A 22845-nucleotide genomic window follows, 5' to 3' on the forward strand; every position below is an offset into this window, starting at 1 on the left:
GTTTGTTATCCTATTTTTACAAAGGATGAGGTCTCATAGTTTTCTTGTAGGAGTTTTATGGTTTTAAGTTTAACGTTTAGGACTTTGAACCACTTTGAGTTAGTTTTTGCCTGTGGGTGAGGTCTGGGTCCTATTCCATTTTCTACAGGTGGGTATCCAGTTTCACCAGCATCATTTATTAAAGAGACTGTTTCTGCCCCAGTGAATCAACTTTGACCTTGTCGAAAATCAGTTGTCCATCCATAAATGGCTGGGTTTAATTCTGCGTTCTCGATTCTGTTCCACTTGTGTTGTCTGTCGTTGAACCAATACCAGGCTGTTTTGATTACAGTGGCTGCATAGTATGTTTTGATATTAGGGAGTATAAGTCCTCCTGCTTTGTTCGTTTTCTTCTTATTGCTTTAGCTCTTTGGGGTTTCTTTCCTTTCCATATGACGTTGGTCATTATTTTTTCCATTTCAGTAAAGAATGTTGCTGGAATTTGTATTGGGATTACATTGTATCTGTAGATCACTTTAGGTAGAATTGACATTTTCACTATGGTAAGTCTTCCAATCCATGAGCACAGGGTATCTTTCCACTTTTGTAGGTCTCTTTAAGTCTCTTATAGTCGTGTTTTATAATTTTCATTGTGTAAGTCTTTTATGTCCCTGGTTAGGTTAATTCCTGGGTATTTTTAAATCAATTTGGGGCTATTATAAATGGTATTGTTTCCTTAATTTCTTTTTCAGAGTAGTCTTTGTTAGTGTAGAGGAACCGAACTAATTTTTGTGTGTTGATCTTATACCCTTCAATGTTGCTAAATTCTTCTATTAATTCCAGCAGTTTTCTTGTGAAATCTTTAGAATCTTCTATGTATAGGGTCACTATGAGCCGAAACCAACTTGACGGCAATGGGTTTTTATATGTGTGTGTGTGTGTATAGGATTTTTTTTAGGTGTAGAGGTTATGGAACCAGGGATATCATTGCTAATGTCAGATGGGTCTTGGCTGAAAGCAGAGAATACCAAAAAAATTTTTACCTGTGTTTTATTGCCTACGCAAAGACATTCAACTGTGTGGAGCATAACAAATTATGGGTAACATTGCAAAGAATGGGAATTCCATAACACTTAATTTTGCTCATGTGGAACCTGTACATAAATCAAGAAGCAGTAATTTGAACAGAAAAAGGGGATACTGTGTGGTTTACAGTCAGGAAAGGTGTGTGTCAGGGTCATATCCTGTCACCATACTTATTCAATCTGTATGCTGAGCAAATAATCCGAGAAGCTGGACCATATGAAGAAGAAGAATGTGGCATCAGGATTGGAGGAAGACAATTAACAACCTGTGCTATGCAGATGATACAACCTTGCTTGCTGAAAGCGAAGAAGACTTGTAGCACTTACTGATGAAGATGAAAGATTTCAGCCTTCAGTATGGATTACACCTCAACATAAAGAAAACAAAAATCCTCATGACTGGACCAATAAGCAACATCATGATAAATGGAGCAAATATTGAGGTTGTCAAGGATTTCACTTTACTTGGATCCACAACCAGTACCTGTGGAAGCAGCAGTCAAGAAATCAAAGGACATATTGCATTGAGCAAATCTGCTGCAAAAAACCTCTTTAAAGTGTTGCAAAGCAAAGATGTCACTTTGAGAACTAAGGTGCACCTGACCCAAGCCATGCTACTTTCAGTTGCCTTCTATGCTTGGGAAAGCTGAACAATGAATAAGGAAGACCAAAGAAGAATTGATGCCTTTGAATAATAGTGTTGGCGAAGAATATTGAATATACCATGGACTGCCAAAAGAAAAAACAAACCTGTCTTGAAAGAAGTACAGCCAGAAGGCTTCTTAAAGGCAAGAATGGCAAGATTTTATTTCATGTATTTTGGAAATATTATCAGAAGGGACCAGTCCCTGGAGAAGGACATCATGCTTGGTAGAGTGTCATCGAAAAAGAGGAAAACCCTCAACTAGATGGATTGACACATTGGCTGCAACAACGGGCTCAAGCATAGCAACGATTGTGAGCATGGCACAGGGCTGGGCAGTGTTTCATTCTGTTGCACATAGGGTCCCTATTGATTCAGAACTGACAGCACCTAATAACAACATAGAATCATGTCATCTGCAAGCAAATGGAGATAAGTCTTACTTCTTCTTTTCCAATCTGGATACCTTTTATTTCTCTTTCTTGTCTTATTGCCCTAGCTACGACTTGTAGTACAATGTTGAATAAGAATGATGATAATAAGCATCCTTGTCCCGTTCCCATTCTCAAAGGGAAGGCTCTTAGTTAGCCTTTCTCTGTTGAGTATAATGTTGGCTGTTGATTTTACACATATGCCCTTAATTATATTGAGAAATTTCCTTTCTATTCCTATTTTGCTGAGAGTTTTTATCAGGAAAGGGTGTTGAATTTTGTTGAATGCATTTTCTGCATCAATTGATATGATCATTTGGCTCTTTTCCTTTGTTTTATTTATGTAGTATGGAGCCCTGGTGGAGCAGTGGTTAAGTACTTGGCTGCTAACCAAAAGTTTGGCAGTTCAAACCCACCAGCCACTGCATGGGAGAAAGATGTGGCAGTCTACTTCCATAAATATTACAGCCTTGGAAACCCTATGGGCAGTTGTACCCTGTCCTGTGTGGTTGCTGTGAGTCAGAATCGATTTGATGGCAGTGGTCATTTATGTGGTGGATTACATTAATTGATTTTCTGATGTTGAACTAACCACCCTGGTAATCCTGGTATGAATCCCACTTGATTATGGTGTATGATTTTTTTGATATGTTGCTGAAGTCTTTTGACTAGAGTTTTGTTGAAAATTTTTGCATTTATGTTCATAATGGAAACCCTGGTGGCATAGTGGTTAAGTGCTACGGCTGCTAACTAAAGAGTCAGCAGTTCGAATCTGCCAGGCGCTCCTTGGAAACTCTATGGGGCAGTTCTACTCTGTCCTATAGGGTCGCTGTGAGTCGGAATCGACTCAAGGGCACTGGGTTTTTCTGGGTTATGTTCATAAGGGATAAAAAAAAAAAAAAAGGATATTGGTCTGTAATTTTCGTTTTTTGTGATGTCTTTGCCTTTTTTTTTTTTTTTTGCCTAGCTTAGGAGCCCTGGTGGCGCAGTGGTTAAGAGCTCAGCTGCTAACCAAAAGGTTAGCAGTTTGAATCCAGCAGCTGCTCATTGGAAACACTATGGGGCAGTTCTACTCTGTCCTGTAGGTTTGCTATGAGTTGGAATCAACTCAACGGCAACGGGTTTTTTTTATCTCATTTAGGTGTCGGAGTTATGCTGCCTTCATGGAAAGAATTTGATAGTGTTCCTTCCTCTTCTCTGTTTTTGAAGAGATTAAGTAGGATTGGTGTCAGCTCTTCTCTCAATGTTTGGTAGAATGCTCCAGTATAATCATCTGGTCCTGGGCTTTTTGTTCTTGGCAATTTTTTGATGATATCTTCAATCTCTTATTTTTTAATGGATCTCTAAATTTTCTACCTCTGTGTTAGTTTGGGAAACCCTAGTGGCATAGTGGTTAAGAGTTTGGCTGCTAACCAGAAGGTCGCAGTTTGAATCCACCAGGCGCTCCTTGGAAGCCCTATGGGGCAGTTCTACTCTGTCCTGTAGGGTCGCTATGAGTCGGAATCAACTCGACAGCAATGTGTTTGGTTTTTTGGTTTGGTTGGGTGTTAGTTTGGGTAGCTAGTGTGTTTCTCAGAATTCATCCATTTCATCTAGGTTTTCAAATTTGTTGGAATACATTTTTTTCAGAGCAATTAGTTATGATCTTCTTTATATCTTTGAATCACTTGTAATGTCAGCAGCTCCATTTCTTAATTTGGTTATTTGCCTCTTCTGGTTTTGTTTCTTTTGTCAATCTAACCAGTGGTTTGTCAATTTTGTTGGTCCTTTCAAAGAACCAACTTTTGGTTTTGTTGGTTCTTTCTATTGTTTCTCTATTTTGTTTATTTCTGCCCTGCTCTTTATTATTTCCTTTTTTTCTGGCAGCTTTTGTCTTTTTTTCTTTCTTCTTTTTCTCTTCATTGAAGTTATCAGTTTAAGTTAATGATTTTGGATCTTTCTTCTTTTTTAATGTAGGCATTTATAGTTATTAATTTCCCTCTGAGTACTGCTTTTTCTGTGTCACAAAGATTTTGATACATTGTGTTTTCATTTTCATTTGATTGTAAGAATTAATTTCACTTTTGATTTCTTCTGGGACCCCATAGTTTTTTAGTAGTGTATTGTCTTGGTCATCTAGTGCTGCCATAACAGAAATACCACAATTGGATGGCTTTAGCAGAGAGAAGTTTATTCTTTCACAGTCTAGTAAGCTAGAAGTCTGAATTTAGGGTGCTGGCTCTCTTTGTTGGCTCTGGAGAAAGGTCCTTGTGATGCAGCAGTCTTCATTTGGCCTGGGAGCATCTCAGCGCAGGAACCCTGGGTTCTGCAGGAACTCCTGCTCCTGGCACTGCTTGCTAGGTGGTATGAGGTACGCCCCTCACTGCTCGCTTCCTTTTCCTTTTTATCTCTTGAGAGATAAAAGGTGGTGCAGGCCACACCCCAGGGAAACACCCTTTACATTGGATCAGGGATGTGACCTGGGTAAGGGTGTTACAGTCCCACCGTAATCTCTTTAACATAAAATTACAATTACAAAATGGAGGCCAACCACACAATACTGGGAGTCATGGCCTAACCAAGTTGACCCATATTTTTGGAAGACGCAGTTCAATCCATGACATGTATTATTTAGTCACCATGCCCCCCTGCCCCGCCCCACCACTTATTTTTCCTGTTGTTGATTTCTAGCTTCATACAGTTATGGTCAAAGAAGATGCTTTGTATGGTTTCAATCTTTTTTTAAATTTGTTGAGACTTGTTTTGTATCCTTGCATGTTCTATTCTGGAAAATGATCCATGAGCACTAGAGAAGAATATAAATTATCCTGATGCTGGGTGGAGTGTTCTATTTTTGTCTGTCAGGTCCAATTGGCTTATGGTTTTATTTCAGTTCTCAGCGTTCTTAGTGATCTTCTTTTTAGATGTCTGTCTATAATTGAAATTGGTGTGTTAAAGTCCCCTACTGTTGTTGTGGAGTTGTCTGTTTCTCCTTTCATATTAGTCAGTAGTTTTTTCATATTTTGGTGCATTGCTGTTAGGTGCATCTATATTGATAATTGTTATGTCTTCTTGCTGGATTGACCCTTTTATTGTTATGTAATATTTTTCTTTATCTCCTGTAATAGATTTTGATTTAAAGTCTATTTTATCTGGTATCAGTACGGCCACTCCAGCTCTTTTTTGTTAACTGGTTGCCTGGACTATTTTTCTCCATCCTTTTATTTTCCAATCGGTTTGTGTTTATGTCTCAGGTGCATTTCTTGTAGACACCAGAAGGATGGATCATGTTTTCTTTAATCCATTCTGCTGCTGTCTACTGTTTGCATGGGCATTTAGACCATTTGCATTTAAGGTTATTACTGAAAACGTAGTGTCTACCTCACTCATTTTACTATTTGTTTTTTGAGTGTTTCTTATCTTCTTTGTTTAATTCTGATTTTTCTGTTTTTGTTTGTATTTGGGTGCTTTCTTGTGATGAACCATTTGCCTTCTTTCTTCTGTTACTTCTGGGTGATTTCTTAGTGATTACCACATATATTACATTAGACAATTTACAATTGTAACAGTGTTTAACATATGAACAACAGTTAACATACAACCTTAACGTAATAAATGGTATTTCTAATATGCTCCTTCCTCTCCCATTTCTGTAAATGTGTCTCCATTAACATCAATATATGGCCCATATTCAGTAAGTTTACTTGGTGCTTATTAAAAACTTGGTGTTGTATTGTTCTTGAGATTTAATTATTGCATTTGCATTTATTCCCTGAGAACATCATATACTTTGTTCTTATGATTGCCATGTTATTGCATTTTTTTGAGGTCTTTCTTTCTTTTTCTTATTTTTTTCCTTTTTTTTTTTTTATAGATGCAAGTATTTATTTAATGCTCTTGTCTTTCTATTTGGAGTGCTCCTTTGAGTAATATTTGCAAAGCTGGTCTGGTAGTGGCAAAGTCCCAGAGCTTCTGTTTGTTCAGGAATGTCTTAATTTCCTTCTTGTTCTTGAATGACAGCGGGGCTGTGTAAAGAATTCTTGGTTGACAGTTGTTTTCATTCAGTATTTTATATATGTCACTCCATTGTCTTTTGGCCTCTAAAGCTTCTGGGAAGAAATCTGCATTGATTCTTATGAAAAACTCTTGGTAAGTTATAATAAGTTTTTCTCTTGCTGCTTTCAGAATTCTCTCCCTGTCTTTGGTTTTCAAGAATTTTATTAGGCTATGGTATGGAGTTCATCTTTTTTGTGTCTCTTCAGTTTGGAGTTTGCCATGGATTGAATTATGTCCCCCCAAAAATATGTGTATCAACTTGGTTAGGGCGTGATACCCAGTATTGTGTGGTTGTCCTCCATTTTGTGATTGTAATTTTATATTGAGAGGATTTGGGTGGGATTGTAACACCACCCTTACTCAGGTCACCTCCCTGATCCAAAGTAAAGGGAGTTTCCCTGGAGCGTGGCCTGCACCACCATTTATCTCTTAAGAGATAAAAGGAAAGGGAAGCAAGCAGAGTTGGGGACCTCATACCACCAAGAAAGCAGCACCAGCAGTAGAGCACGTCCTCTGAACACGGGGTCCCTGCACCTGAGAAGCTCCTCGACCAGCAGGAGATTGAGGACAAGGACCTTCCTTCAGAGCCGACAGAGAGAGAAAGCCTTCCCCTGGAGTTGATGCCCTGAATTTGGACTTGCAACCTACAAGACTGTAGGAAAATAAATTTCTCTTAGTTAAAGCCACCCACTTGTGGTATTTTTGTTATAACAATACTAGATGACTAAGACAGGGTTCAGGTAACTTCCTGTTAGGCTTGGTTCCCTGTTCAGGTCTGGGAAGTGCTTGTTGATTATCTCTTAAAAACTTGTTTCTATGCCCGTCTTAGTTGTCTAATGCTGCTATAACAGAAATACCACAAGTGGATGACTTTAACAAACAAAAGTTTATTTTCTCACAGTTTAGGTGCTAAGAAGCCTGAATTCAGGGCTCCAGCTCCAGGCAAAGGCTTTCTCTCTTTGTTAGCTCTGGGGGAAGGTCCTTGTCATCAATCTTTTCCCTGGTCTAGGAGTTTCTCAGCAAAGGGATCCTGGGTCCAAAGAATGCACTCCACTCCTGGCTCTTCATTCTTGGTGGTAGGAGGTCCCCTTCCTCTCTGCTCAATTTTCTTTTTATATCTCAGAAGAGATTGATTCAAGATACAACCTAAACCTGTAGATTGTGTCCTGCCTCCTTAACATAACTGCCTCTAATCCTGCCTTATTAACATCATAGAGGTTAACAACGCATAGGATAATCATATCAGATCACAAAATGTATGGACAACCATACAGTACTGAGAATCATGGCCTTGCCAAGTTGATAGTTTTTGTGGGGCACAATTCAATCCATAACATTCCACCCATTGGCCCCCCAAAATTCATGTTTTTGACACATGTAAAACACATTCACCTCATCATATCACAGCAAAAGTCTTAACTCCAAAGGCAAATTCCATCTTCTGAAAAATTTCTCTTCATCTGTGAAATGTAAAATTTAAGTTATCTGCTTCCAAGGTACAGTGGTGGAACAGGCACAAGGCAGACATTTCCATTACAAATGGGAGAAATTTTAGGGAAAGAAGGGATAACAGGCACCAAACATTCAGCAGGACATATTACATTAGCTTTCAAGGCTTGAAAATAATCCTCTGTTTTCTGAGACCATTTAGGCTGTGGCCCTGTCCTCCAGACTTTGGGTGTTAGCCAAACTTTCCGGATTCTGGGTGGAGGTCCCTTGGCCCTGGGCTTCAGCTCTGCCTTCCAGGCCCACTGGATCAGCAACTCCGCTCCCTTGAATTTGGGCAGCCCCATTCTCCTAGTCCATCTGAGTGGTGACCCCATCCCTCTGGTACTCATCAGTGGTAGCCCCACAGTTCAGACCCAGTTGGTGAAGATCTGACTCCTTGAAACCTAGGAGGCTGTGGTCCCACGCTTTGAGACCCAGCAGGCCATGGTTCCTCCCCTTGATACCCCAGAGGTCATGGCTCCACCCTTTGAGACAGAGGCGCCTTTGCCTCCTGTACTCCTTGTCTCTTCAGCTTCTGCTTTTTGGTTCCTTGGTCTCTCGGCCCCTTGGGTCTTTTGGACTGGCCGGGACTCTGCCCTGCTCAGGCAAGTTTTACAGAGTTCTTCAGCTCTAATGATAAGTGCCTAGAGGCACCCCAGTCCACCAGGAAGCCTCCTGCCTGAAGGCAGTCAGCGCCCTTGCTCCATGGGTCAGCTCCTGCATTGTCTTGCACTGGTCTCCTGGTTCTCCTGCTGCCTTTGCTGCTGCTTCTTGCCATCTGCACCATCTCCGGTGTTACAGCTCTGTTTACTTCCTTCTGAGCCCTCACCAGAATTGTGTTTGATGTCTATAATTCCACCAACAGCCTCTTCAAGGCAATCTAAGCTTTTGCTGTTAGGCATTTTAAAACTTTTCCAGCCTCTGCCCCATTACTTAATTCCAAAACCGCTTCCACATTGTATGTGTATGTTAGAGCAGCACCCCACACTCCCAGTGCAAAATTCTGTCTTAGTCATTTAATGCTGCTCTATCAGAAATACCACAAGTGGATGGATGGCTTTAACAAACAGAAATTTATTCTCTCGCAGTTTAGGAGGCTATAGAAGTCTGAATTCAGGGCACCAGCTCCAGGGGAAGGCTTTCTCTCTCTGTCAGCTCTGGGGGAAGGTCCTTGTCAACAGTCTTCCCCTGGTCCTGGAGTTTCTCAGCAAAGGGACTCTGGGTCTGAAGGACACACTCCGCTCCTGGCTCTTCATTCTTGGTGGCGGGAGATCCCCGTTTTCTCTGCTCCATTTTCACTTTTATATCTCAACAAAAATTGACTCAAGATACAACCTAATGCTGTAGATTGTGTCCTGCCTCCTGAACATAACTGCCTTTAATCCTACCTTATTAGCATCATAGAGGTTAGGATTTACAACACATAGCATAATCACATCGGATCGCAAAATGGTGGACAACCACACAGTGCTGGGAATCATGGCTTAGCCAAGTGGATACACATTTTGGGGGAATACAGTTCAATCCATAACAATGCCTTTATTGTTGTCATGGTGCCCTGGGATTCCAATAATTCTCATGTTAGATTTCTTAATTAAATCCTGTCTCTCCTTTTGAGCTTGGTTACTTTTCTTTTTTTATTTCTCTTGAAACTTCATGAGTTCAGTAATTTTGTCTTCCAGTTCATTTATTCTGTCTTCATCTGCTCACCTCTATTACTGAGTTTCTCTTGGTTTTTCTAATTCCATTACCTTATTCTTCAGTTCCATTATCCTCTTTGGGTTTTTTTTTTTTTGTTTTATGTTTCCTTGAGTGTCTTCATTTCATTCCTCCATTTAGTTCCTGATGTCTGCTAGTTTGTTTTCTGTGTGCTTTTTGCTTTCTTTACACGTATTTAGCCCCATAGTCTGAAAATTTTCAATTCTTTGCATTAGTTTGGCCTCCATAGGAGAAATTTCCTCTTCAAGTTTTGCATTTGATTGGTCCTTCTCTAGTGATTTTGTACGTTTTACTATTTTTTGTTGGGCTATTTTGTTATCTTTTTTTTTTTTACCTTAAATTTTGTATTCTGTTTTCTTTGTGGGAAATTTTTCTGATTGACTGCTGTGATGGTACAGCAGCTAAGTGCCTAGCTGCCAACTGAAAGGCCAGGGCTTGCATCCACCAGCCACTCCACAAGAGAAAGATGTGGCAGCCCATCTCTGCAAAGACACATAGCCCTGGGAACCCCATGGAGCAGCTTCACTGTATCCCCACAGCGTCTGGACACATCAGAATTGACAGTGGGCTTGGTGTCTTTTCTGGAGAACCACCAGAGGTTCTGAGTGCTTGGTCTCTGGTATTCAGTGCACATTCATGGAAAGGAGAGTGTTTAGCTGGTTACAGATGCTGACGTCAGTGGTGGGGCTCAACTTTTCTGTTGCAAAGTTGGGGGGCTCTCTGTCTCCCTCACGGGTACCCCTACACAGGCTTACACATGGTGACCTGCTGTGGATGGGGAGCTGGCCATTTTCCTCTTTGTCACCTGTCAGTCTAAAGTATTCCCCTCGCCCTGCTGTCCTTGTAGTTCCTCCCAGTCCTAGTCCCTATCTCAGGCCTCAGCAAGATTCAACAACATTCTCTTGCAACACCACGGTCTCCATCCTCCCTCTCTCAACTACACAGCCCACAAACTCCTACGGCCAATTTGCACCACTCTAAAAAATTGGGCTACAGCTTCCTTAGATTAGCCCCCTTTATGTGTTACCTATTTGGGGTGTTGCCTAGCCCCACTCCAAAATGGCTTCAATGAGTGTGTGCTCCCGATGTTAATGAATATGTTCTTCCAGCTTCTGTGCCTTCCCTGCTCTTCCTCTCCCCTGCTTCTCGACTCACCCCAACTCTCCCAACACCTCAGCTGCCATCTAGAGTTCTGAGATCTCAATCTGTACTTGCTTTTATTCATTGTTCAGTGTGTTCGTTACTGGGGGAGTAAATGGAAGTGTCCACTCACTTCGCCATCTTGCTCCACCTCTGGCACTTAATCTTATTGGGGATACTTTGTATGTGGCTATTCATTTCTCTCTGCTACTTTCATGATTCTCTTTGTCTTTAGTTTTTCAGAGCTTATTTATAAAAATGTCTCAGCGTGGATCTCTTTGGGTTTATTTTACTTGAAGTTCATTGACCTGCTTGGATTTGTAAATTCATGTCTTTTGTCAGATTTGGAAAGTTTTCTGACATTATTTCTTCAAATATTCTTTCTGTCCCTTTCTCCCATCTCTTGGGATTCCCATGTCTTGATGGTGTTTCACATTTCCATTTGGCTTTGCTCAGTCCCTTTTGTCGTTCCTCAGTTTCCGTAATTTTGATTACCTTATCCTCTAGATCATGATTGTTGTTTCTGTCAGCTCAAATCCGCTGCTAACTCGTTCCAATGAGTTTGTCATTTTAGTTATCGTGTTTCTCAATTCCAGTATTTCTGTTCGGTTACTCTTTATAATATCTATTTCTTTATTTATATCCCATTTTGTTCATGCATTATTTTCTTGTTTTTTTTTTTTTTGTTGTTGTTGTTGTTCTTTGTGTTTTCCTTTAGTTCTTTGAGCTTGTCTAATGTTGTTGTATTATATTCTTCTAATCCGTTCATTATTCGGGCTTCCATAAATATGATTTTTTTCCATCTTATTCTCTTGAATGCGTTATCATCCCCAGTTTCTTTGCATGCCTCGTGATTTTTTTTGTTTTTATTGAAGCCAGGACATTAGAATTTTACAAGATGTTAGCTTTCTCATTTTCCCTGAATATACAGTGGTTTTAGCAGTACTACTTTCTGCAAGAAACTCTTAGGGGGGCACAACCTTCAGAATTTACTTACTGTCCCCTCTCCCTCCCTGGGGTACCTCTGGTTCAGGACAGACCAAGGTTTCAGCCCTTCAGCAGTTGCCAGACAGAAAACACACACTAATCAATTCACCCTCAGGGGTGTACAGGCCTTCAGTTTTTGGTGACCACTCTCTCCCCTGCTCTGTGAGGGCTCTGATTTCGACCATACCAAGGTTTCAGTCCTTGTGGTTCCCAGAATGATCCGAAAGCATATACTGATTAATCTACCCTCAGGTGTCTATAGTCCTCAGTCCTTGGTCACTGCTCCCTCTTCCGCTGTGTGAGGGCTCTAATTTTGGCCAGACCAAGGTTTTAGTCTTTCAGGCTGCCTCCAGACCGGTCAGAATATATACCCTGAACAGTCTTCTAGCAAGATCTGTCCTATTTATTTCAGAGCCAAAGATCAGGGCCCTTCTCTTACAGGAGAGCAGTGCATTGGCTGGGGTGTGACTCCACTCTAGCCATCTGTCTGACACACCAGGAGGGGGAAGGGCAGAGACAGTAGAAGAAATGCTACCGTTTGAGATTCATCCTTGTCTTGATTCAGTTTGTGGCTCCTTGCTGCAGTCCTTTGCCCACCGTTTCAGAGTTCTCGCAGGGAGGAATACAGACTTCTAGTTGCTTTTTGTGTGGGGAAGATCAGGATCTCAGACACTGCCATCTTCCCAGAATTCTCAACCATAATCTTTTGCCCCAGGCAGCTGTGAGTTTTTTTGTTTGCCTGACAATGTTTTTGAGCAATGCCTGCTGCTTTTCTGCCCAGAGTGAGTTTTGAGTTCGGCAGGACAAAGAGGAGTGCCTTGTGTCAGTTCTTTAGGTAGACTGAAGACAGGTGAGAACAAACAGTTATTTGTGAGTAAAGTCTGCTCCGGTCCTTCCACAACCAGGAACCAGGGTCTCAGACTGGGGATGTGGGCAGCCTTCCTCAAGACCACCTGAGGACACCGCCAAGCTGAGGAAGGAGTGGGGCAAGGCAAGAAAGCATGCCACCAAACTTCCCTACTATTTTTAAGATGTCTTTTTCTTCTGATTGCTGCAAAACCTTTGACTGTTCCCAGAGTTGTGACGAAGTTGTTTCTGACAGTTACTGCTGATTTTCAGTGTTTCCATTGGGGAAGGACATTTGGAGCAGCCTTTTCTGCCATTTTGCTCACATCAGTCCTGGACTATTTCTCTGTCTCTCTTTTTTTAACTGTGATCAAAGCATACACACAAAAAATTGCCAAGACAACTTCCATGTTTACAACTCAGTGACATTGATTACATTTTTCATGTTGTACCACCATTATTGCTATCCTCGTCCAAAACATACCACCACCATTAACATAAACTCAGTGCCCTCCAAACAAAAACTCCCCTTTTCCCACTGCCTACCACATCTAACCCATAACCCATTGCCATCAAGTCGATTCCAACTCATATCGACCCATAGGACAGAGTAGAACTGCCCCGTAGGATTTCCAGGGAGCAGCTGGTGGATTTGAACTGCTGACCTTTTGGTTAACACCTGAGCTCTTATCCACTGCGCCACCAGGGTTCCCTCCCACGTCTGGTAATCATCAATAATCTTTGGTTTCTATATATTTGCTTGCTTCATATAATTGAGATCATACAGTGTTTGCCCTTCTGTGATTGACTTATTTCACTTAGCATAGTGTTTTCAAGGTTTATATTGTGGTATGCATCAGAACTTCGTTTCTCTGTGTGGCCGCATGATATTCAGCTGTATGTACATACCACATTTTGTTTATTCATTCATCTGTTGATGGACATTTCAGTTGTTTCACCTTTTGGCTACTGTGAAAAGTGTTGCAGTGAACATTGGGTATATAGGATTCTGTTTGCATTCCTGCTTTCACTTCTTCTGGATATATACAGTGGAACCTGTTAGATGTGGCTGCCTTGGTTTTCTGTGTCTGGAAACTTTTCCACCTTTGACAGGGTGCAGTCTACCACTTTTCTATTGCCCTCTGTTAGCTGAAAACACAGTAAATCAAATCACTGCCATCGAGTCAATGCCAACTCATGGAGACCCTACAGGACAGAGTAGAACTGCTCCATGGGGTTTCCAAGGGCTGTAAATCTTTACAGAAGCAGACTGTCACATTTTTCTTTCACAGAGCAGCTGATAGGTTTGAACTGCTGACCTTTTGGGTTGCAGCTGAGTGCTTAACTACTGCGCCACCAGGGCTCCTTGGAAAATACAGTAAGACCTGTGAAAGCTGGAACCTGTATAAGGTGGAAACCTATCAGAGAAGGAATTATTTTCCACTAAAACAAGCAATGGAAAAGTGGTAAGACTGCACCCTGTCAAAAATGGAAAACTTGCAAGACCTGGAAAACCAAGGCAGTCCCCTCGAGTTCCACTTCTCACAGGTTTCACTGTATTTGAGTTTTCCCTAACTGACGGGTTTCCACCTTACGTAGGTTCCAGCTTTTGAAGGTTTTACCTTACCAAGGATTTGAGTTGCTGGGTCATATGGTGATTCTATGTTCAACTTTTTGAGGAACCTCTAAACTGTTTTACAGCGACTGTATCATTTTACATTGCCATCAGCAATGAGGGTCCTAGTTTCTCCACAACCTTGTCAACACTTGTTTTCCATTTTTTTGATGATTGGCATTCTTGATTTGGGAAATCCTGGTAGCATAGTGGTTAAGTGCTACAGCTGCTAACCAAAGGGTCGGCAGTTCAAATCCACCAGGAACTCCTTGGAAACTGTATGGGGCAGTTCTACTCTGTCCTATAGGGTCTCTATGGGTCAGAATCGACTCAACAGCAATGAGTTTGGGTTTATTCTTGATTTGGATTTGCGTCTCCCTACTGGCGTAGTGGTTAAGTGCTACGGCTGCTAACCAAAGGGTCGGCAGTTCAAATCCGCCAGGTGCTCCTTGGAAACTCTGTGGGGCAGTTCTACTTTGTCTATAGGGTCGCTATGAGTTGGAATCGACTCGATGGCTCTGGGTTTGGCTGGGTACTGGCTAATGATGTTGAGCATCTTTTCATGTTTGTTGGCCATCTGAATATCCTCTTTGGTTAACTGTTCAAGTCCTTTGCCCATTTTTTTAAATTGGTTTGTTTGTCTTTTTGTTGTTAAATTGTAGAAGTTTTACATATATTTTTGGTATGAGACCCTTATCTAATATAAAGTTCCTGAAAATTTTCTCCCATTCTGTAGGTTATTTTGTCACTTTGTTGATAAGGCCCTTTGATGTACAAAAGTATTAAATTCTTATGAAGTTCCAGCTATCTATTTTATCTTTTGTTATCTGATAATCTATAGATGAGCACACTCCTGGACTATTTTTGATGGAATATTCTTCAAATATATTACATGCTCTGGCATCTTAAACAGAGTATCCTGAACAAAGTGTGACCTTTATTTGGTTGCTGCAGGGACAGTTGAGTGTATAGGGCTGTGTATATTGCACTGAATATCTTCTGTCCCCTCCTCCTTTACAATCTTGCGTATGACCTTCCTGGTGCTGTCAGCCTACCTGTCCCCACAGTGTACCTCCTCCTTCTTACCTGGCATTGACTGGTCCACGCCACCCGGGCTCTTTTGCACACTCTGTTTGCTTGTCTGAGTCAGAACTGCCCTTGGTTTTGGACCTGAAGGTTGTGGAATAAGTGACCTCAAGACCAGTGAAGGATGGCTCTCCTGGGAGGGTAAGGTCACGGTGCTATGGGAGTCACACAAGAGTGCTGTTGGAGTCAACAGGAAGGGCTTCAATGAGGAGACTTGAGTGGCGTGTGAAGGCAGAGAATAGGGAAATTGTTGGGGGACTGGATGAGCAGAAGCCAGAGCCATGAGGTGGCGCTGGAAGTTTGGGAAGGCAAGAAGACCGTGCTGGGGACTGGGATGGAAAGAAACAACCTTGGGGCGGGGGATTTCCCGGGAGGCTCACGTGTGGGTCTTACTGTCAGCCCTGGCAGAGGCGAGAAATGTGTGGAGAGATATCAGAGCTGTCTCTGATTGCCCCCTGCTGGGCACCCCAGAGTCTCAGGAGGCATCCAGGTTGGCAGAAAACTGTATTAATGATTAGAAGCTTATTTTTATGAACAGTGTAATTGGAATAACCTCATTAGAATTTTATTAGGATTCTGTTGGCTGCAAGTGGCAGTGACTCATTCAAACTGTTAAAGAATTTAGGGAAAGGATGGACCAGCAAATCCAGAAAGGGTGGGGTTTCCGCTGGTCTCAGGAGCCTGGAAACAGGTGTTGGAGGATTGCCAGGCCTCCATTTATCCTCTCTGCCTCTCTCTGCATGCTGTCTTCATCCTCCTGCCACATCTACCTTCCACTACACAGCAGGAGACGTGCCACAGAGATGCCACTGACGGTACTAGTATCATATATCATGTCCCCCACTGCTGCATTGGCCTGACTCTCTCGCTTCAGTTGTGGAAGGACTGAATGGCTGGCCTAGGGCAGAGCTCCACTCTGACCAACCAGCTGTAGTTGGAGGAGAAACAGAGACGTTGCTGGCCCAGCTGGGGCTGGGGACAAGCTATGCATGGCAGGTGACTTGTGTGGGAAATAGGTGTGAGGGCAGGTGCCTACACAGTTAACTAGGAGGTAGAAGAGAGGCACTAGACAGACACATCATTAGGCCAATTAACTGAGATGTCCCATGAAACCATGACCCTAAACCTTTAAACCAAGTAAACAAATCCCATGAGGTGTTTGGTTGCGCATAAGCAGCCTCAGCAGCTATTCTTTATTATTTTTTAATTGTTGTAAATATATCTATCAGACAACTTTTGCCTATTCAGCTTTTTATAGGAATACAACTTATTGACAGCATTACAGTAATCAGCTGTGCAACCCTACCCTTAATACAATTTTTCCATCACCGTAAACTGAAGCTCGGTACTCATAAGTAATAAACTCCCAACCCCCGCCTTCCTGCCCTGGTAACCACTAATAAACTTTTATTTAAGTGAGGTCATACAATATTTGTCCTTTTGTGATTGACTTATTTCACTCAGCATAATGTCTTCAAGCTCCATCCATATTGTAGCATATATGAAGAATTTCTTTCTTTTACTGGCGGAATACTTTTCCATTGCATGTATGTACCACATTTTGTTTCTTCATTTGTCTGTTGATGGGCGTTTAGGTTGTTTCCACCTTTGGCTGTTGTGAATAGTGCTGCAGTGAACACAGGGGTACAAGTCTCTTTTTGAGTCACTGCTTTCAAGTCCTTTGGGTGTGTGTCTAGGAATGTAGTTGCTGGGTCATATGGTAGTTCTATTTTTGGTTTTGGGGGAACTGCCACATTGTTTTCCACAATGGCTATATCATTCTGCATTCCCACTAGCAATGGATAAGGGTTCCAATTTCCCCACATTCTCGGCGATGTTTGTTATTTGCCGGTGTTTTTTATCTTAGCCATCCTAGTGGGAGTGCGGTGGTATCTTATAGTGGTTTTGATTTACACGTCTCTGATGGCTAATGACGCTGAGCATCTTTTCATGTGTTTGGTGGCCACTTGAATGTCCTCCTTGGATTATTTGTCTTTTTATTGTTAAGCTGTCAAAATTTTATATATATATTTTGGTTATTAAATTCTTATTGGATTTATGGTTTCCAAAGATACTCGTCTGGTCTGTAGCTTGTCTCTTCATTTTTTTGGTAAAGTCCTTTGATGAACAAAAGTTTAATTTTTATGAGGTCCTATTTATTTATTTTGTCATTTGCTATTTGTGGTTTTTGTTGTTATACTAGATAACCCATTGTTGAAAGCTAGGCCTGTCGGCGTTGCCTCTGCCTGGTCTTCTAAGAATTTTATAGTTTCAGTTTGCACATTTAGGTCTTTAATGCATTTTGAATTTGTTTTACGTTTTTGTGTGTGGTGTGAGGCATGGATCCTGTTTCATTTTTCTGCATGTTGGAATCCAGTTTTCCCAGTACCATTTATTGAAGAGATTCTTCTTTTCCCATTGAGTGGACTTAGCACCCTTATCAAAAATCATTTGACCATAGATGTGTGGGTTTATTGCTGGACTCTCAATTCTATTCCATTGGTCTGTGTGTCTGTTGCTATACTAGTACCAGGCTATTTTGATTACTGTAGCTGTGTAATATGTTTTAAAATCAGGAAAGTGTGAGCCCCCTACTTTGTTCTTCTCTTTCAAAATTGCTTTTTAGCTATTCAGGGCCTCTTGCCATTCTATATGAGGTTAAGGATTGGTTTTTCTATTTCTGTAAAGAAGGCTTATGGAATGTTGATTGGGATTATGTTGAAACTATATATCGCTTTGGGTAGTATTGACATCATAACAATATTAAGCCTTCCAGTCTCTGAACATGGGACGTCTTTATGTTTACCTCTTTCAGCAGTGCTTTATAATTTTCACTGTATAAGCCCCTCGCATCCCTGGTTAAATTTATTCTTAGGTATTTTATTCTCTTAAATGCTATTATAAGTGGAATTCTTTCCCTAATTTCCCTTTCAGATTTTTCCCTGCTGGTGTATAGAAACTCATCTATTTTTGTTTGTTGACTTTGTACCCTGTAACTTTGCTAAATACTTCTGTTAGCTATAACAGTTTTGTTGTAGACTCTTTGGGCCCCCTGTCATTGTTGTCAGGAAGAGCTATTGGGTTGCAGCTCTTACTAGGTTAGGGAGGTGTGGATTTTCAAGTAAACTAAGATCCTGTGCTCCAGTGGCTTATTGGGTGACTATTTGGCTTATATTAGAGTCACAGTCTAGAACCTTATTAAATTCTGGGGAGAGACCTTTTACAGAGAAGCAGATCAAGGCCCGGAGAAGAAGGTAGCTCTCCAAGGTCTTTCAGCAGGTGGGAGGCAGAGCCCCCATTCCTGACCCCTGACACTGCACCCTCTTTGGGGCTGCTGGAGGGAGGTGGGTATGAATTTTCTTCCCTGCGTCACCTGGGAGGACTGCAGCATAGATCAGGTGAAAAGCACATTCTCTGGGCCAGACTACGAGGTTTGTGCCTTCTATTGTGTGACCTTGGGCAGGTTGCTTAAACTCTCTGAGGTCACGTTTCTCCATCTGCAAGACATGGATGACAGCAAGTGCCTGTTCCATCATGCTGCCATGATGATGCAGTGCGAGGGTGCAGGTTTGAAACACCTGTGGGGGTGCAGATGAAACCCCTGCAGCAAAGTCTGGCACACAGCTGGCCCTTGGCAAAGAGCAGGACCTTCATCTTCATCTTGCTATAAGAGTTTTGCTTCTGACCATGCTAATGGTGTTAATTCCTCCACACAGCTCTTCACCCAGATCTTTGGGGTTGGGGTGAAGACTGCTGACCGGTGGTACCAGGAAGGGCTGCGAACCCTGGATGACCTCCTCAAGCAGCCCCAGAAACTGACCCAGCAGCAGAAAGTAGGTGAGCCCTCAGTGCAAGGGTGAGCCCTGGGCTTCCCCAAAAGCCACCTGGATCTTGAAAGCTTCCCATATAGTAGACTCCTCTCCACTGACACATAGCAGACACCAATTTCTGCCTGGGGGGCCAGGAGAAGAGAAGCTGCAGAGTGGGCAGCCCAGGAAAAGGGGTGCCCACCCTGTGGAGGTGGGGCTACCCCCACCCTTAGTTAATGACAGTGACATTCTGGGGGCTCCTACTGGGTGCAGGGATAGGCTTCTTACTCCTGACTCCAGGGTCTTCTCAGCACCAACCCCAGCTGCCTTCACTGAGAGAGTCTGGAGCAGAGCCAGGAGGGGCACATTTGGGCCTCTGCTGTTCAGGGGCCCCCTTACCTCCGGAAGCCACCAGTCAGCATGACAGTGGCACCGGGCAGGGTACGCCTGAGCAGCCTGGGCCCTGGGCATGTCTCCTTGCCCAGTGTGGTTTCTCGTGCTGGTTGCACATGGGCCTAACTGACAGCTGTGGCCCCATGCCCATAGAAGGTTAGGGGCACGGTAGAGGAGGTGAGGGGCCATTGTGGGGAGGTGGCACCATGCAGTGGAAAGAATGTAAACTTTAGTTCTCAGGCTTGGGTTTGAGTCCTGCCTCTGTCACCTGTGTTACACGTGACCATGGCCTTTCTGAGCCTGTGTTACTTTTTCTGTGAAAAGAGGAAGATAACCATGGCACTGGAATTCTGTAGCTCCTCAGGGAACGCCTAGCACGTGGTTGGCTTTCCTCCTACTCCATGGAGGCCCTCCCCGGTTGCTTGGCTCACCCTGGGTTGGAGGCTGGACTCTCAGAGCGGCCTGGACCCCTGGCAGGCTGAGGAATCCCCCATGGCCAAGCAGACACCACCAGCTCACTGCCTCTTTGAACTGCTTCTCTGGGGCTGGCGAAGGCTGACACTTATTATTTCAAAAGCCATTCCGGAAGACTGTAGATGGGGGAGAGGAGGCCACTTAGGGGGCCTTAGGAGGGGCATCTGGTATAGTCAAATGGGAAGTGAGAGCCATGCCTAACAGAGGGTTAAGTGTGTACCACTCCTGTGGCTCCACTCCGCTGCCTCTGCCCACAAGTAAAGATAGGAGTAGCCAGTAGCCATTTATAGAGCTTGCTCTGTGTTAAGCACTGTAATTCTCACTTTTAAACCCCCTCAGCTGTGTGTGGTGGGTACTACAGTTCTTACTGGGCAGGTGAGGAGGCAGGAGACTTAGGTTAAAGTGAGGTGTTGACAGGTGGCAGAGCCAAATTAACCACATCTCTCTATCCCCCTGCCAATCCCATTTTACAGATGGGAAAACTGAGGCATTAAAAGTGAGGCAGGACTCCCAGTCAGTGTTGGGGTCCTGGTGTAATGGTGCAGTTCTGTGCGGTGTTACCCCTGGGGAAAACTGAGCACAGGGAATACAGCATCTCTGTGTTACTCTTTACACTGCAGCTGAGTCGACAATGACCTCAAAACAAGTTTAATTTAAAAAGGGGGTGGGGATAGTGTCGTGCTTAGATTGGGATCTTGTTCTGGTCCCTGTGCCCTGCCTTTGCTCCCTCCTCGGGGACTTCTCCCCGCTGGCTCCATGGACCCCCAGGGCAGGTGCCTGTGCTTGGGGAGGGCACAGGCTCTGGCAGGTAAGCATGCTGGGACTCAGCAGAAGCGGGTCCCTGCAGGGCTCCAGCACCACCAAGACCTGAGCACCCCAGTGCAGCGGCAGGACGCGGAGGCTCTGCAGCGGCTTGTGGAGGCAGCCGTGGCACAGGCCCTGCCGGGTGCCACTGTCATGCTGACTGGTGGCTTCCGGAGGTAAGGGGGTCCCTGAACAACAGGAGCCCAAATGTGCCCTTCCTGGCTCTGCTCTAGACTCTCCCAGTGAAGGGCGCCGGGCAACACTAAGGCAGGTCCACCCCTCACTGAAAGGAGCCCTGGCTGGGGGGAGGGGGTATGTGATGCGTTTCCAGATCAGGGCCACGGAGTCAGCCATGTCCCCCTCAGGGGGAAGTTGCAGGGCCACGACGTGGACTTGCTCATCACTCACCCTCAGGAAGGCCAGGAGGCGGGGCTGCTGCCCAGAGTGGTGGGCTGCCTGAGGAACCAGGTGCGTGACTCAGGGCACGGGAGTGGCCAGTAGGAGGTGCGGGGCAGTGCCTGCAGTGAGCCTGCTTCTGCATCTCCAAGCACTGCTGGGCGGTGCCCACCTGCCCGCTTCTCCCTGCAGGGCCTCATCCTGTACCACCACCACCAGCACAACCACTATGGGGACCCTGGCCACCCGGCGTGGCAGAACTCTACCATGGACGCCTTTGAGAAGAGTTTCTGCATTTTCCGCCTGCCGCAACCCCCCAGGGCAGCTGTTGAGGGGCCGCAGAGACCGTGCCAGGCCTGGAAGGCTGTGAGGGTAGACCTAGTGGTCACCCCGGTCAGCCAGTTCCCCTTTGCCCTGCTTGGCTGGACTGGCTCCAAGGTAGAGCAGTGTGTTGTGGAGGGGTGGGCCCGGTGGGTGGTTGGCGTGGGCCCTGCTAGTGGCAATCTCTTCTCACCTCAGCATTTCGAACGGGAGCTACGCTGGTTCAGCCGGAAGGAGAAGGGGCTGTGGCTGAATAGTCATGCGCTCTTTGACCCAGAGCAGGTATGTTGCCATGGCCTGGGAGCCTCGCGGACTGTTCCCTGGCCCATGGGGGACAAATCTGAATCTAGGCCCCAGAACCTTCCATTCCTGATACCCGCAGGGCCAGAATCTGGGCCCCTGCACACCTGATCCAGGCCTGGTCAAGAGTACACCCACATGGTAGTGCCTGCCCTCACAGCCTCACCCCACGGCCTCTCCATGGAAGCGGCCCTGATGGCTCTCCATGCCTGCCACAGTGGAAGGCCTAGGATTAGCACATGCTATGGGACTGCTCAGAGCCTGGCTCGCGGCTACCCTGCCTCTCCTTCCATTGCAGAAGAAGTGTTTCCGTGTGACTTCAGAGGAGGACATCTTCAGACACCTGGGCCTGAAGTACATTCCCCCTGAGCAGAGGAATGCCTGATCCTGCCCACCGGCACCTCCCCTACCACCACCAGCCCTCACTTCCCTGGGAGCTTCCCAGGCACCAGACCCCACATGCCTCCTTGGAAGGAGAAGATGTGCTACTGTCCCTGTGTCTTCACCCTCACCCCCAAGTGGAGGGCTAAGTTCCCACCCACCTGGACTGAGGTGCTCCTTGTCCAGCTCAGCCCAGAGCCCGGACGTTGTGCTGTTTCTGTGGAGTGGAATGAGAGTCTGCACTGGGATTAAAGAGCTGTGTTATCTGAACACACGGCTGTGCGGAGTGTGATTGGGGGTCGTGGGGTGGGGCTCTGCTTGAGGTCCGTACTGCTGGCACACTGCCCATCTGTCAGCTCTGCCTGGGCCATAGGAAGGAGATCTGTGCACACCCAGGCTCAGTGCAGCATCATTGATGGGCGTCCTTGGGTGAGTGCTCAGCCCCTCTGTGCTCAGGCTCCTCACCATTAAGGGGGGCTCTGAATGGTGTTCACTTCACGGAGCCAGTGAGCCTGAGACTGAGTGTAAATTGCCCAGCACAATGCCTGACCCAGTGTTCAATAAATACCGGTTGCAATTATTGTTACTGTTGCAGGATATTGATCCAAAGTGCCAGGAGGAGGGCAATGTGGCCCTTTGCCCAGCAGCTGCTTTGAGCCAGCAAGTGGGCCATTAGGTGGAAGCTGTCCTTCCTGCCTTCTAGTGGTGTGCTACTGCAAGAGGAGAAGGCCCCGGAGAGGCAGTTTGGAGGATGAGAACTTCCTCCAGCTGTGGGGCATAGCTCTCCTTCCTGCCTGCCTTTGCACCCCACCTCCTAACCGGGCTGCCTGCCTCAGCCTTTGCCCCCTTGAGGTTTGTTCTCAGCAGTCTTGTTTGAACAGGTTGGATCATGTCACTCTTGCTCAAACCCTGT

At 44.6% G+C, this 22845-nt stretch overlaps 1 protein-coding gene across 6 annotated transcripts in view; it reads left to right on the top strand.

The window, feature by feature from the left end:
• POLM (DNA polymerase mu) overlaps positions 1-22202 on the top strand; it is a 32486-nt gene extending 10284 nt beyond the window's left edge. For 3 of the 6 annotated variants that reach the window (XM_064290278.1, XM_064290277.1, XM_064290275.1), the window contains 6 exons: positions 18771-18891; positions 20578-20710; positions 20900-21002; positions 21123-21368; positions 21450-21533; positions 21850-22202. In XM_064290278.1, the coding sequence (XP_064146348.1) occupies positions 18771-18891; positions 20578-20710; positions 20900-21002; positions 21123-21368; positions 21450-21533; positions 21850-21936 (774 nt within the window). In that variant the 3' untranslated portion in view covers positions 21937-22202. The remainder of the gene's footprint in view (positions 1-18770; positions 18892-20577; positions 20711-20899; positions 21003-21122; positions 21369-21449; positions 21534-21849) is intronic. The other 3 variants (XM_064290276.1, XM_023558589.2, XM_023558584.2) reach the window with 3 other exon arrangements.
• Positions 22203-22845: the final 643 nt, after the last annotated feature.

Source organism: Loxodonta africana, chromosome 8, assembly GCF_030014295.1.
Source record: "Loxodonta africana isolate mLoxAfr1 chromosome 8, mLoxAfr1.hap2, whole genome shotgun sequence".
Lineage (NCBI taxonomy): Eukaryota > Metazoa > Chordata > Mammalia > Proboscidea > Elephantidae > Loxodonta > Loxodonta africana.